The 12335-nt window shown below is 34.3% G+C and overlaps 1 protein-coding gene across 6 annotated transcripts in view; it reads left to right on the forward strand.

Annotated features, from left to right (window-relative positions):
• SEC24B (SEC24 homolog B, COPII coat complex component) overlaps positions 1-11044 on the forward strand; it is a 48526-nt gene extending 37482 nt beyond the window's left edge. For 5 of the 6 annotated variants that reach the window (XM_075032756.1, XM_075032783.1, XM_075032745.1 and 2 more), the window contains 8 exons: positions 288-461; positions 1089-1199; positions 2390-2565; positions 3517-3654; positions 5783-5887; positions 6980-7072; positions 8817-8920; positions 10137-11044. In XM_075032756.1, coding sequence (XP_074888857.1) covers positions 288-461; positions 1089-1199; positions 2390-2565; positions 3517-3654; positions 5783-5887; positions 6980-7072; positions 8817-8920; positions 10137-10251 — 1016 coding nt within the window. In that variant the 3' untranslated portion in view covers positions 10252-11044. Of the gene's footprint in view, positions 1-287; positions 462-1088; positions 1200-2389; positions 2566-3516; positions 3655-5782; positions 5888-6979; positions 7073-8770; positions 8921-10136 lie in introns of those variants that run through there. The other variant, XM_075032793.1, reaches the window with a different exon arrangement.
• Positions 11045-12335: the final 1291 nt, after the last annotated feature.

The raw sequence follows: 12335 nt of genomic DNA on the forward strand, positions 1-12335 counted from the left end.
TTGGTATTTTGTTTTGGTTTTTACTTAAGATGGCACCATCTCACTTCAGCTTAGTTGATGTGTAGTGTAAGGGCATCATTCAGTTTGGAGTGTTTGTAACTGAACGTGAAATCTACAGGTTCATGCTGTGAAATGTCTAATGATTCACATAATTGATTCTGCATAATAGTTAGAATAAGTATTTTTACTGTTTTTCAGACACAGCTGGAAGGCTGTGGGTTTTAATTATTGATGGGAGGTTTCCATGCTGTTTTGACCTCACTCGGTACTATTTAATCTGCTTCTAGGTCTTTCAATACACACTTTTCATGGGAACTTTTTTGTACGATCTACTGATTTATTGTCCCTTGCCAATGTCAATCCCGACGCTGGATTTGCAGTACAAATGTCCATCGAGGAAAGTCTGACTGACACATCTTTGGTTTGTTTTCAAACAGCTCTTTTGTATACTTCCAGCAAAGGTAAATAAATTCAAATGAATTGGCCACTGGGCTTTTTGTTTCCTTTTCTAACATAATGTTTGTATGGTTAGTTCCACAGCCTTTTGTTGTTCTCCATACCCTAAGAGAATCTTGTTAAAGCTAGTGAGCCTACTTGGCAGTTAATCACATAACGTAAATCTTTATAAATTCTATTTTGATGGGAAAATGTAATTTATCTCCATCTTACATAGAGCTGATTCAGCAAGATTCCTTTATTTAAAAGGCATACTGTTGTTACAAGCAATAATACGTTTGGCACACACTTTGCCCAAAATCGCAGGCCCGTGATGCATTGGGAGCAAGTTTGTAGTACATTGGATGGGCATAAAGAATAGCAGCTACTTTCTGTTATGGAATGTGCCACAGAATTTTGGGATGGAAGTCAATGTACTTCATTTGTAGGATTAAGACACTCATTGTGGATGTTATAAGCTAGTTTGTGTTATGAACTTGTGCTGATCAGAAGTTGAATGCTTTAGAGCATTGCAGAATTTGAACAGGGTAAAACGGGTGCATCTTAGATGAGAGAGAGAGATGCTGCAATGACTGAATTTGTATACCTCTACCAGGAGATATTGCATAATGGTTTCTACTTACTTTTATTAGGTGAACGTCGAATTCGAGTGCACACACTTTGCTTGCCTGTAGTAAGTTCACTGGCTGATGTATATGCAGGAGCGGATGTACAAGCAGTTGTATGCCTCTTAGCAAACATGGGTGAGTGTGAGTACAGACCAGGAAGGTTCAAATCTCTTTTTGTATGTTCTCAATTTTGCCAAATGTTTAAATGAAGTAGTGAATGAAGCCTGAGTATTGTAGAAAAAGGTTGGAGTAGAGCACACTGAAGCCTGAGAATACAAAAGATGACAAAATCGAAGTTATACCAAGACTGTTAACTGAAACATTCCTTAGTCTGAATACTTAGTTGACCTTAGTCTTTTAAAAGGAGCCTTCTTACATTGTTCTCTAGAGTTTATTGAAGGACAGAGAATCATAACACACCTGGATCAAAACTCCCATTTTTGTATCATCATGGTTGTTATCTCAAACTTTAGCATTCTAGGATTACTTAAGACACAGAGTGATTCAGTGCAGTGAGTTGCTGGAGACTAAAAGGGAACTTATGACAACAGTGTAAGATATGTCTGTAAGTCTGAGATATGGATTAGTTTTCTATGCTTCTATCCTGTTGTTGCTGGGTTTGAGGATTCTTACTTACCCCTACTTGTGGGTCATAAGTAGCTGTTTCACAGACTGATCTCTGCCATTGAATGTGTATGCTTCTGTGCAGCATTTCAGTATATGCTATGTTGTATATTAATAGTCAAATAAATTAGAAGAAATAAATAGTACTTCTGTATCTCAAAAGTGCATTCAGTCCAGCAGGTGGCTTCCTCCAACCAAAGGATTTGCAGCCCTTTCTCAGTAGAGAAAGGTGAAGCTTCATTTACACTAATCATAATTACGCCACTGAAGTAATGGAAGAAATTTCTTGGGGGGGGGGGGGGGGATTGCTGCAAATCTTATCTTGGAAGTAGGACAGCAGAGAGTTTCATCAGTAGCCAAGTTATTTGTATAAGGCTTAAAACAGGATTTATATTTAGTCTCAAGTATATACCACAGCTTTAAACATTTAGGGTTTTTTTAGTTCTCTAAGAGTAGGAACTAGGGAGCTAAGATCAGCCACACTGTATTTTTTTAAGCATCATGAAAGTGAGTTTCTGTATGGGCAATAGTCTCATTTACTCCTAAAAAAAGTTAGGACCACAGGTGTGGGTTTGTGGTTTTTTGGTTTTTGTTTTTTTTTTTAATCTTAAAATATCACCCAAAAGCACAACTATTTTTAAAACTCAAGGGAATGAATGAGGCCAACTCTAGTAACTTCTTGTATCTTTCTAACCCAACAGCTGTGGATCGCTCAGTTTCATCTAGTCTTTCGGATGCAAGAGATGCCTTAGTTAATGCTGTGGTAGACTCCTTGGCAGCATACATGTCAACTGCCTCAAATCTGCAGCAGTCCATGTTGATAGCACCAAATTCCCTCAAACTGTTTCCACTGTATATTTTGGCCCTTCTCAAACAGGTATGTATAATCTAGTGGATTAATGTTTGATATTTAATTCATTGTTCAATTTGAGGAATTCTTCAGCTCTAGGTCAAGCAATGCCTGCACTTTACTAAAATTATGAAAATTGGGTTATTCTCTTCGAGCTTACAGACTTCACAGAAAAGATGACTGTTAGCTTATTTTAAATGATTAGTGCCTGAACAGTTTAATGGTATGCTTGGTTTTGAATTTTTTAGGTTTTTGTGTTATTTTCTTCTACAGTGAAAATAAAACCAAAATGTTTGTGGCAGCCAAGGAGAAGAGGACTGATGTACTTAGCTTTGTTGTAGAAGTGAATGTGAACTTCAATTACAGGAATATTCTCCATTGAATCATAATATGGTGCTTTCTCCATTGTGTTGCTTCTCACAGCAATTGTTTACTGATTGCTTCTAAAGGAGATCTGAAAAATCCAGTAGGAAAGAGTTACAAAATAAATTTTATCCTATGAGAGCCTAGTTTCTGCTATAAAACATGAAAGTATATTTTCCTTTCAAAGCTTTTCCTTAACATTTAATTCTTACCAATATAAAATCAGAGTTAATCTTATCCACAGAATTATCTTTTTTGAACTCTGCTAGGCTTATATCTTTCCATGATACCTTGCATTGGTGAGTTTCACAGGCCAGTAACATTTGTCAAGAATAAAGATGAGAAATGCTGGCCCAGTCACATAAAAATTTTACAGAAAGTGTGTGGGGGAAATTTTTTTGTTGTCCTTCATCAATAAAAAGGGAGAACAGATTAAGTTTTAAAAGGTATTGTATTCAAGTTGTATTTGATTAAGATTCTAATGTACCTCAAGATACATTAGTTTACAAAAGCTTTGCCATCTTTGCTTGACACTTTCAAAAAATCTGAAATACACTGTTTAGATGTGACATAAAATACGGGACTTATTTGAGTAACAACACTGTTCTTTTACAGAAAGCATTTAGAACAGGCACGAGTACACGCTTGGATGATCGCGTATATGCAATGTGCCAGATGAAGAGCCAGCCTCTTGTTCATTTGATGAAAATGATACATCCCAACTTGTACAGAATAGACAAGTTGATTGATGAGGTAATGTATGAAGCCTGTTTTATAACATTTTCTAGTTTTAATGGTCTGTTAAACCTGATGTGCTGCAATAATTTAAATAAAGCTGTTATTGTAATATAAACTGAACATTTTCCATAAGTTATAAAAAAATCAAGAGAAACATTCATTTTCAAGTTCTGAGTTGCAAGTACAGTACTGTGTTATGAGCAGAACTGTGGTTTTACTTCACCTTGTTAAGTGACCACAATAATTCCATGTTTTTCTATTATACAAAGAAAGCAGATAAGATTGTATGTATTGGAAATATCTCCAGTGTGGTTTTGTGTTTTAGAACTGCCTGGGGGAAATGGGTGAGGTAGATTTGGTGGAGAATTCTAGGTTTTGTATACTTAAACCAGGTAAAGTTGCTTGGAGTAACAAACTTTCAGTGTTTTCTCAGACTGATGTGGATGAAACAGAGTTATACTTCTAGATGGTCATGATCAGACTGAGGAAGTACTTCATGTACGAAACCAGGTTTTATTGGTTCGCCTTTTAGAGAGGTAGCCTAGGAAATATATGCATTTTTTAACAGAAGTAAGATTGGATTTTATTTAAGGTCAAAGTTAGTTGTAACTGCAAAAATAACTTGGTTTTTTTAAGTAAGTTTTCATGAGCTTGTTAGTCATTAGCTTTGGAAAAGTATATGTAGGAGTTTGTTTTTAAGTGTCATACAAGATTATATGGTAACTTCAGTAGTTTCTCTGGCAGTTGGTATTGTTCAGCACAACCTGTGAGCTATTTATAGTCTCAGTGTCTTTTAAGGTATTTCATAAACTCACATATGCGAGTCTGAACTCAGTGTTCTTCAGTGGAATTGATTAGTCTTTTTATATTTCCTCCCCACTCCCAGTGTTTGAGAGGCCAACTTCTTCAACTAACCTTATTAAGCTTTTTGTGGAACTTATGCTGAAACACTATATTCAGTGTGCGAGTGCTGTGAAGAACCAGCAGTGTCTCTGGGAGATCCAGTTTTATTAGCAAAGGATTTCAGATCAGTTATTTAGAGTAGAATAATACAGAAAATAGGGCTTATTTTAACCTACTGAAATTAATTGACAAACCACATTTTAAATCATATAACAGGGTGCTATCTGCTATTTAGTACTACTTCAGTTTAAACTATTTGTGACAGAGGCTGTTCTTCAATTTCTTGTTTCTTTAGAAAATTCTATGATATGTATTACAGAAATTTTTTTTAACACTTTTGCTGGTATTCTTTTAACACTTGATTCTTGAGAGCATTAAGTAAAGCCTGGAACTTTCCAAAGTGGAAATCTGTAGCTTGATATTCATCGTTATGTGTAAATCCCCCAAAGCGTCTAATCTATAGGTTTAGGATATGAAATTTTTAAAATAGTGATTGTTTTTAATAATCTTTTACCATGTGGACATGTGCTTAGTCTTTAGACTATTTTTTCCCTACATTATTTGCAGAATGCTTCACAGATTCTTAATAGATGTTCAGCCTATTTTTGTATTGGAGGGAGAAGCAGCTTTAATCTGAAAATACTGGGGGGGAGTATTGTTTTTGTTTTTATTGCTTCGGAGGAAGGGTGGGTTATTTTTTAATGATGTTATTGCTAACAGCCAGATTGTTTAATCAGATCAGTCATAGTACTCTACGGACAAACCCATGTATCGCTTCAGGCAGGATGTTAAATCAAGGGACTTTCTGTTACTTGAATGCAGTAAAAGATTGAACCCTTAGGGAGTAGAATTTGATGTTTTTCTGCTCTTGCAACACTTCTATTGAAGTTGAATGCAATGAAAAAATCTGTGGAGGTTGTTTGTAGAAAATTTAAGTGTCAACACTAGAATTCTTCTGAACGTTTGGCATCTATAGCATGAGAAATGTTACATACACAACTTAAATGAACTTGCATTATTCTTTTTTAGGTAATAAAGTAGCCTTTAGGTTAAGTAACATTCTAGAATTGTTTGATGTACACAATCATTTTAGGTTTAACATGGCATTTTGTTACATGAGAATCCTCAAAATTCTACTAGAGATTAACAGTGGTTTTTCCTGTTTCATTTTACCTGGTTAAGATAAAAAATTGGATTTATTTATATTCTAGTGTTATTGAGTACTGTTTTTTTGTTACAGAGTACAATACATGTAAATGACAGAGTTGTTCCTCAGCCACCTCTTCAGAAGTTGTCTGCAGAGAAGTTGACAAGAGAAGGAGCTTTTCTTATGGATTGTGGTTCTGTAAGTTACCAGTTTCACACATTCCTTTTCCCCCCCCTAAAAAAAAAGCAATGCATGCTGAATTATTAAAAGCAGTCAACTCTCAACAATAACAGTGTAGTGAATCAGCATTCCAGGTAACCTGGCAGTAATCTGTGTTCCAGTGAAAGGCTTTCATGTTTTGACCAGAGGATTGTCTTTGAGGTTGCATAGTAAGGCTTCAGAGGTTAATTTTTTTCATGCTAGACTGATCAGAATATACCAAGAGTTCACATCAAGTTGTTTTTGCCTGGAAATAATGGATTTCCATTTTCCAAAATTTCTCTTAATGGTTATTAAATTAAATTAAAGTCTCCAACAAAGCACTTCTCATTGATGCAGGAACCTTCTCAGTTACACACAAATATAAGTGGCTTTATGATTTGTGGTTTGTGTGATGTAAGAGTTGCAAGAGCGAGGAAACTGTGGGGAGTGAACAAAATCTGTAGATACAGTTTAAGTTATTAGTAGAAATTACACTAAAACACACTTAATTGGATGAGGCATTATGCTACTCAAATAATGTAATAAAACATTATGCTACTCTTAATTGCAGTCTAGAAAGTACTTTAAACCTTATATGAGCTCAGGGGCTGAGTGTGAGTGCCAAAGTAGGTTCTTTGTCCAGATGTCTGCAATAATTACTACAGTGTGTTTTGATAATTGATGCTTTACTATGACTTGTATAGATTGGGAAGTCAGTGTGCAGTAACTGACACAGTGGTGTGACTTCATAAAATTTTAGGGTTTTCATTTTTGGAGGTAACATGGGAAGTTACTGCATTAACTGTTCCAATATAGATCTGTCCTGCATCCTCATTCTTTCAGTATTTGCATTCTACCTATATTTTTTTTGACATATAATGATCTTATTCCAAATGCTACCAATGTATTAATAACTAAGCATACAATTAATGAATATAGACATGTATATGTGAATTGCAGCTGGAGCTCTCAAGTCATTCATTTATATGAAAGGTATTATTCTGGTATTATTCCAATTACATCACCTCTTCTCTCTTTCTTTAAAATGTGTGCAAGGCCTTTACTAAAACTGATTCTGATATCTTACAGATTTTTTACATTTGGATTGGAAAAAACTGTAGTAACAACTTCATAAAAGATGTCCTTGGATACCCAAACTATGCATCAGTACCACAGAAAATGGTAGGTGTTTTAATGGACTGTGCTGTATAATGCTTATGTTTGGACTCTGTATTTAATCTACTTTTTCTGCATTTTCAGTTTTTAATTACGTTAACTGTAAATTAGGGGTTTTTTTATTGGGTACCTTCTAACCCCTTGCCAGCTTCATAGGAGACAGATAGAAGTTGTCAAATGCTTTCAAGGAAAGAATGTAGAGGTGTATATTTTGGCATTTGTGGAATGCCAAAAAATTGTTTGATGACATGACTGCTTTTATTATTTTTACGGAAATCCTTGTGGGCTCACAAGAATAGGATGGAATTTCATAGAATGAATACAAAAATTATCTAGTGAGCTGTGTTAATTGTTAAGATTAGAGTTATTTTATTGATACCATTGTTAAGATTAGAGTTATTTTATTGATACCATGGTTTTCTGAAGCCTTGTGTTCTCTGAACCTGGTGTAAGATACAAAATCTAGGGTATGATGTTATAGGCCTGTAAGTAAAGGGTAAGAGTTAAGTTTTGCTCAGCTTCCAATCCTTGAGTCAATCTTAAAAGGAAATGCTTTTAGCTATTAGAACATCAAAGACCCTTGGATGTGTGTTGTGGTGGAGTGGTTTTTATATTATGACCTGTACCTATAGTCTTGTGCATGAACAGAGCAGCAATTAAAGAGAAGACCCTTCTTCTGTGGGTAGTGATTCCAAAATGTCAACAAGTGGTGGGTAAGGATGGACCCTTTTAAGAAAAGGGTCTAGAAAAGTTCAGAACCCAATGGTTATATTCAGATAGTACCAAAAATGTGTCAGTCATTGTAGAAACACGTAGGAAGATACTTTCTGCTTATAAAGCTTGTATAGTAGGAAGGGGAAAAATAAGCAACAAGTGGTAATTATAAGAACAGGTTAAGAGTGGTGAGCTTTAAGACTACTATAAAATTGGACTGCTTGCTCAGAGTTTTGTATTTTGCTTGTATTAGCAATTTAAAATTGTCCCCTCTGATCAGCTGGTGGTAAGTATTAGTTGACAGAGTTTTCAGAAAGAACTTGGTTAAAGGAAGGATGATAACTTTTTTTCAGTGGTTACATAGCATTTATAATAATGAAAATGAGAGAAAAAACTAACATAAACAAAAGCTATCTTTGCTTTTAAATTATGTCCTCCATTCATTGACTACAAAGGTAGCAATGAAACTACTTTTAAATCTGTAATCAATTCTTCTATGTCATATTAATTGTCTTAAAAGATTATACTGGCCTAAGAGTTGGTATATTTAGCTTGGTGAATGGCTCAAGGCTTTTTTTAATCCTATTTTTTTCAGCTCAGTCCCCAACCAAATAGTCCAGTATAATCTTTGTGTTGAAATTTGCTTACAATTCAGATTTCACTTCTTCATGTTTTGTTCATTTTTTCAGTGATGCAAAATTCGACATGTAGGAACTTGATTGACAGGGGAAGATAAAGGCAAGAGAACTGTAAAAGCATCATTTTGAAAAGCTTACTTTTTAAATGAGCTTGCTTTCTAAAATCTCTTGCACTTAAAAGGCTGTTTAAGTTAAAGATGCACTGCTTCCTACGGAACAGATATTACTGAATTTTTGTACTTTAAGCTGAAGAAAAAATGTGTATATGTAATCTGTGGTTGGTAATTTCTTAATAGAAATTGTGGCCTGGGTCATGTTACGACTATCAGGATCTATTTTTTTTTTTAAATAGTTTTGATAATAAAAGATGATGACTTCTTTCAATTACCTTCAACCAGACACAGCTTCCTGAGGTAGATGCACTTTCTTCAGAAAGGACACGATCTTTTATATCTTGGCTTAGAGACAGTAGACCTTTAAGTCCAGTTCTTCAAGTAATAAAGTAAGTATTTCTGTTAGATACTGAGTAATTATTGGGAACTTGTATTTACAATTTCTAATTGACACTGATGAAAAGTGGGAATATCTGGCCCGGAAGAAACTGAATAACATCCTCTTTCTAGTTGATAATAGTGCTGTTATCTAAAACTCCTTAGCAACAAAGGTCATCTTTGAATCTAGTGCAAATTCAGTTACTAGCAGTTTTATTTGTAGGAATTGGTTGCATATTTTTATATTCTTAAGAATATACTAAAGCAGTGGATGTCCTTATGATCAGTGGGGTTAACGAGGTTAATTTCTGGTATAGCTTTTATAATTTCAGTACATACATATAAAAAAAATTCAAGTAAGGTTAATAATCTGTAGATGGTTTAACAATTGTATCTATTTGTTACCAAGCTCCATTCAGCAGCTGATTTATGACAGATGAGGCAAGTTTCTCAAGCCTTTTCAAGCCACGACCTGCTTAAAGAAGTTTAAATTCTATAAAATCTTTATGCTTGAGTTTACATTTCTTTTGTCTTTAGAGTACTCAGTTTACTGAGCTGGAGGGGAGATCACATTTTAGAGAGTATGATGACTTTCTCACTCAGATAAATAATGTTTAAACATAGGAGTGAAGCTCTTCAGCTGTTGGCATTGTGGCTGCTGCTTGAATTGCGAGTAGTGCTGAAAGACCATAGTAAATAGTAGGGCTTTACTGCACACTGTACTATACTGGTACAAAGAACTGTGCCCCGGCAAATATTTGCTGTGTCCCAGCAAATTTTTATTGGGGTAATAATTTTAGATACTAGGTCTTTGACATGTTTACCTTCCCTGTTCTGTTGCCAGATAAGAAAAACGGGGGAGGGGATTGAGATGTAAATTTTCCAATTTTTTCTTCTAATCTTTATCAGGATTTAATTTAACTGTCAGAATTCATTGCAACCAGCATATTTGTGAACTTCTAAAAATAATTTTTGTTTCCTTTTTTGTGTTTCTACAAGGTATTTTAAATGCTATTTTACCCACTGTTCTGCCATTTTATACTTCTTAAAAAGATGCTGCTGTTTGGTAGTGTATTACAAACTTTAGGGTTTTTTCTAAACTTTGGTATCTTTGGACTGAATCTAGACTCCAAAGAACAATAAGCAATTCATTAGAACTTATGCTTGAATTTACAGTGCATTTTTTTCTCAATGTTTGGACTAAAATACCTTCCTCTCTTCTTTCAGAGATGAGAACCCTGCCAAAACAGATTTTTTTCAGCATTTAATTGAGGATCGGACAGAAGCAGCTTTCTCATATTATGAATTCTTACTTAATATTCAACAGCAGATTTGTAAGTGAACAAGGAATAAATAGAAGAAAAATCCTGACTTCAGACAGAAGCATGGGCCAAGAGAAGCATATGGGAAGTTACGAAAGTGGATGCTTGTTCTTCACAATATACAGTGACCAGCACTGTTTTGGAAGCTTTACAGCTAAAGAAGTATACATCTCAAAGAATTTTGCAGATTTACTTCAGTCTAAAAGTGCTAGGAGTGATGAAGCTGTTTCACTAGTAAACTTTAAATTGGTTTATACACGTTTCCAGTTGTGCAGCGGTATGGTGCTTTGTTTATTGCAAGCTGGTGAATTTATGTAGCTATGTGGGATGGTATTTCTTAATGAAATGTACAATTAGGTAAAGCCTTTTTTCTTACATTTATTATAGTAGCCCTTCCAGATCCAAATTCTTAACAGAGATGTCAAAGGGCAGTGATGTATGTTGGTTGTTTATATGAATTTCTTTTTAAAAGGAATGATTCATATTTACTAAAGACTTCAGCGAATTCCCTGTGAAAGTTGTAGAGTTTCAGTAAAGTACATCAATTGTAGAAATAAAATATATAATGTACATAAGTATTACATTTGTAAAGAAAATGTAAAAAATGTAACTAAAAAAAAAAAAAAAAGACTTAGTGTGCAGAGTTGTTGAGTGCTCAATGATGAATTGTTTTGTCCCAGGCTAGACAATGAAGTTGACTATTAAAACATGCTAAAAAAAAAAGTTATCAATGTAGAAGGAACACAGCTACTTCTGTTAATTTTAGGTGAATTTATTTATGATTGGCTTACTAATTAAAAATATTTTGCTTTATCATGTGTTTTTATATTTATGTAAGTATAATCTTTTTGCAGCTAAACTCTTACTGAACTGAATATTGAAGAGAACACGTTTACCACTTTATTTCACAGACCTCTGGAAGGGACAAGAAAACACTGCATAGTCTGTGTTATTGATATAAAGTTTCTAAACCCCTTCCTATGTATTATCCTAAAGAAGGCATATCTGTTAACCTTGTTTTACGTTTTGTAAGCTACTGTAGTCTTGGTCTAGGTTTCTGTAACTTGTGTTGTCTGCCGTTTAGAGTAAGCATGGGTAATCACTCACACTTGATGATTTGATTTCTGCTGTGATCTAAAGGAAAGAAAAAAAGAGGGGGTGTAAAAATTAATTACCATCCATCAATGAAAGTAAAAGCTTTAAAATGTCAAAATTCAAAATGTAATCACACTGTTGCATCTTTCTGCAACCTTGTTCTTGCTAATGTTTTGGTAACTCAGTGGCTTGGGCTTTCTGACAGATTTATCCCAGCTGTTTAAATTTGGTTGTTAAGTTGGGATGGTTTTGGTTTGGTTTTGTTTAGAGGCACATTAGAAATAATTCATAAAGCACAATCACTCATACTTAGTATTCTGAACTTTGTTTAATTTGTTTGGTTTAATGAAATGCGACTACAATGAAATAATTAAGTACAAAAAAGTAAATGATGATTAGTATAATTACATTTTATTTTAAAGTAGCCTTGAAAATGCTAACATTGCATTTTAACTGCCATAGCCCCTGAATCAAATAGTCAAGAAAAACTGTACTAGCTATGGTTTGCAAATGCTTTAAAAGCTACACTAATGAAATTCTGCAAGTGGTGTTATTCTGCATGTTAGCACAAACTCATTGTTTGGAGAAGATACTTTATAAGTTATATTTGTGTGTTGTCCTTAACTAAATGTGTTTAAGTTACCCAAAGATTGCTTAAGAGAAACTTTCCATTTAGTAAATTAATTTATCCTGTAATAAATGTCTGAGGCGATGCTGAATGTTGTCCCTAAATCAGACCTCCAGGATTTCAGTGCTTGTTTGTAGATTAACTTGCATTGGGTGAAAGCTAAGTGCTGGTGGAGAGTGGGGCATCTTAAAAATCATTTGTAATTGCAAAGATGAGAAGGGCATGTTACAATTTTAAATGCCCTGTGATAGATCCTTCTGACTTGTGAGCTTGGTATTGAATATGTGGGAACATACTATGCCATGATTAATTGCAACATATTCTGTAAAACCATTACTTAAAGCTTTATTCTTCTATGGTTTTTGTATATAAAAAGTATGA

This window comes from Buteo buteo, chromosome 1 (assembly GCF_964188355.1).
Source record: "Buteo buteo chromosome 1, bButBut1.hap1.1, whole genome shotgun sequence".
Lineage (NCBI taxonomy): Eukaryota > Metazoa > Chordata > Aves > Accipitriformes > Accipitridae > Buteo > Buteo buteo.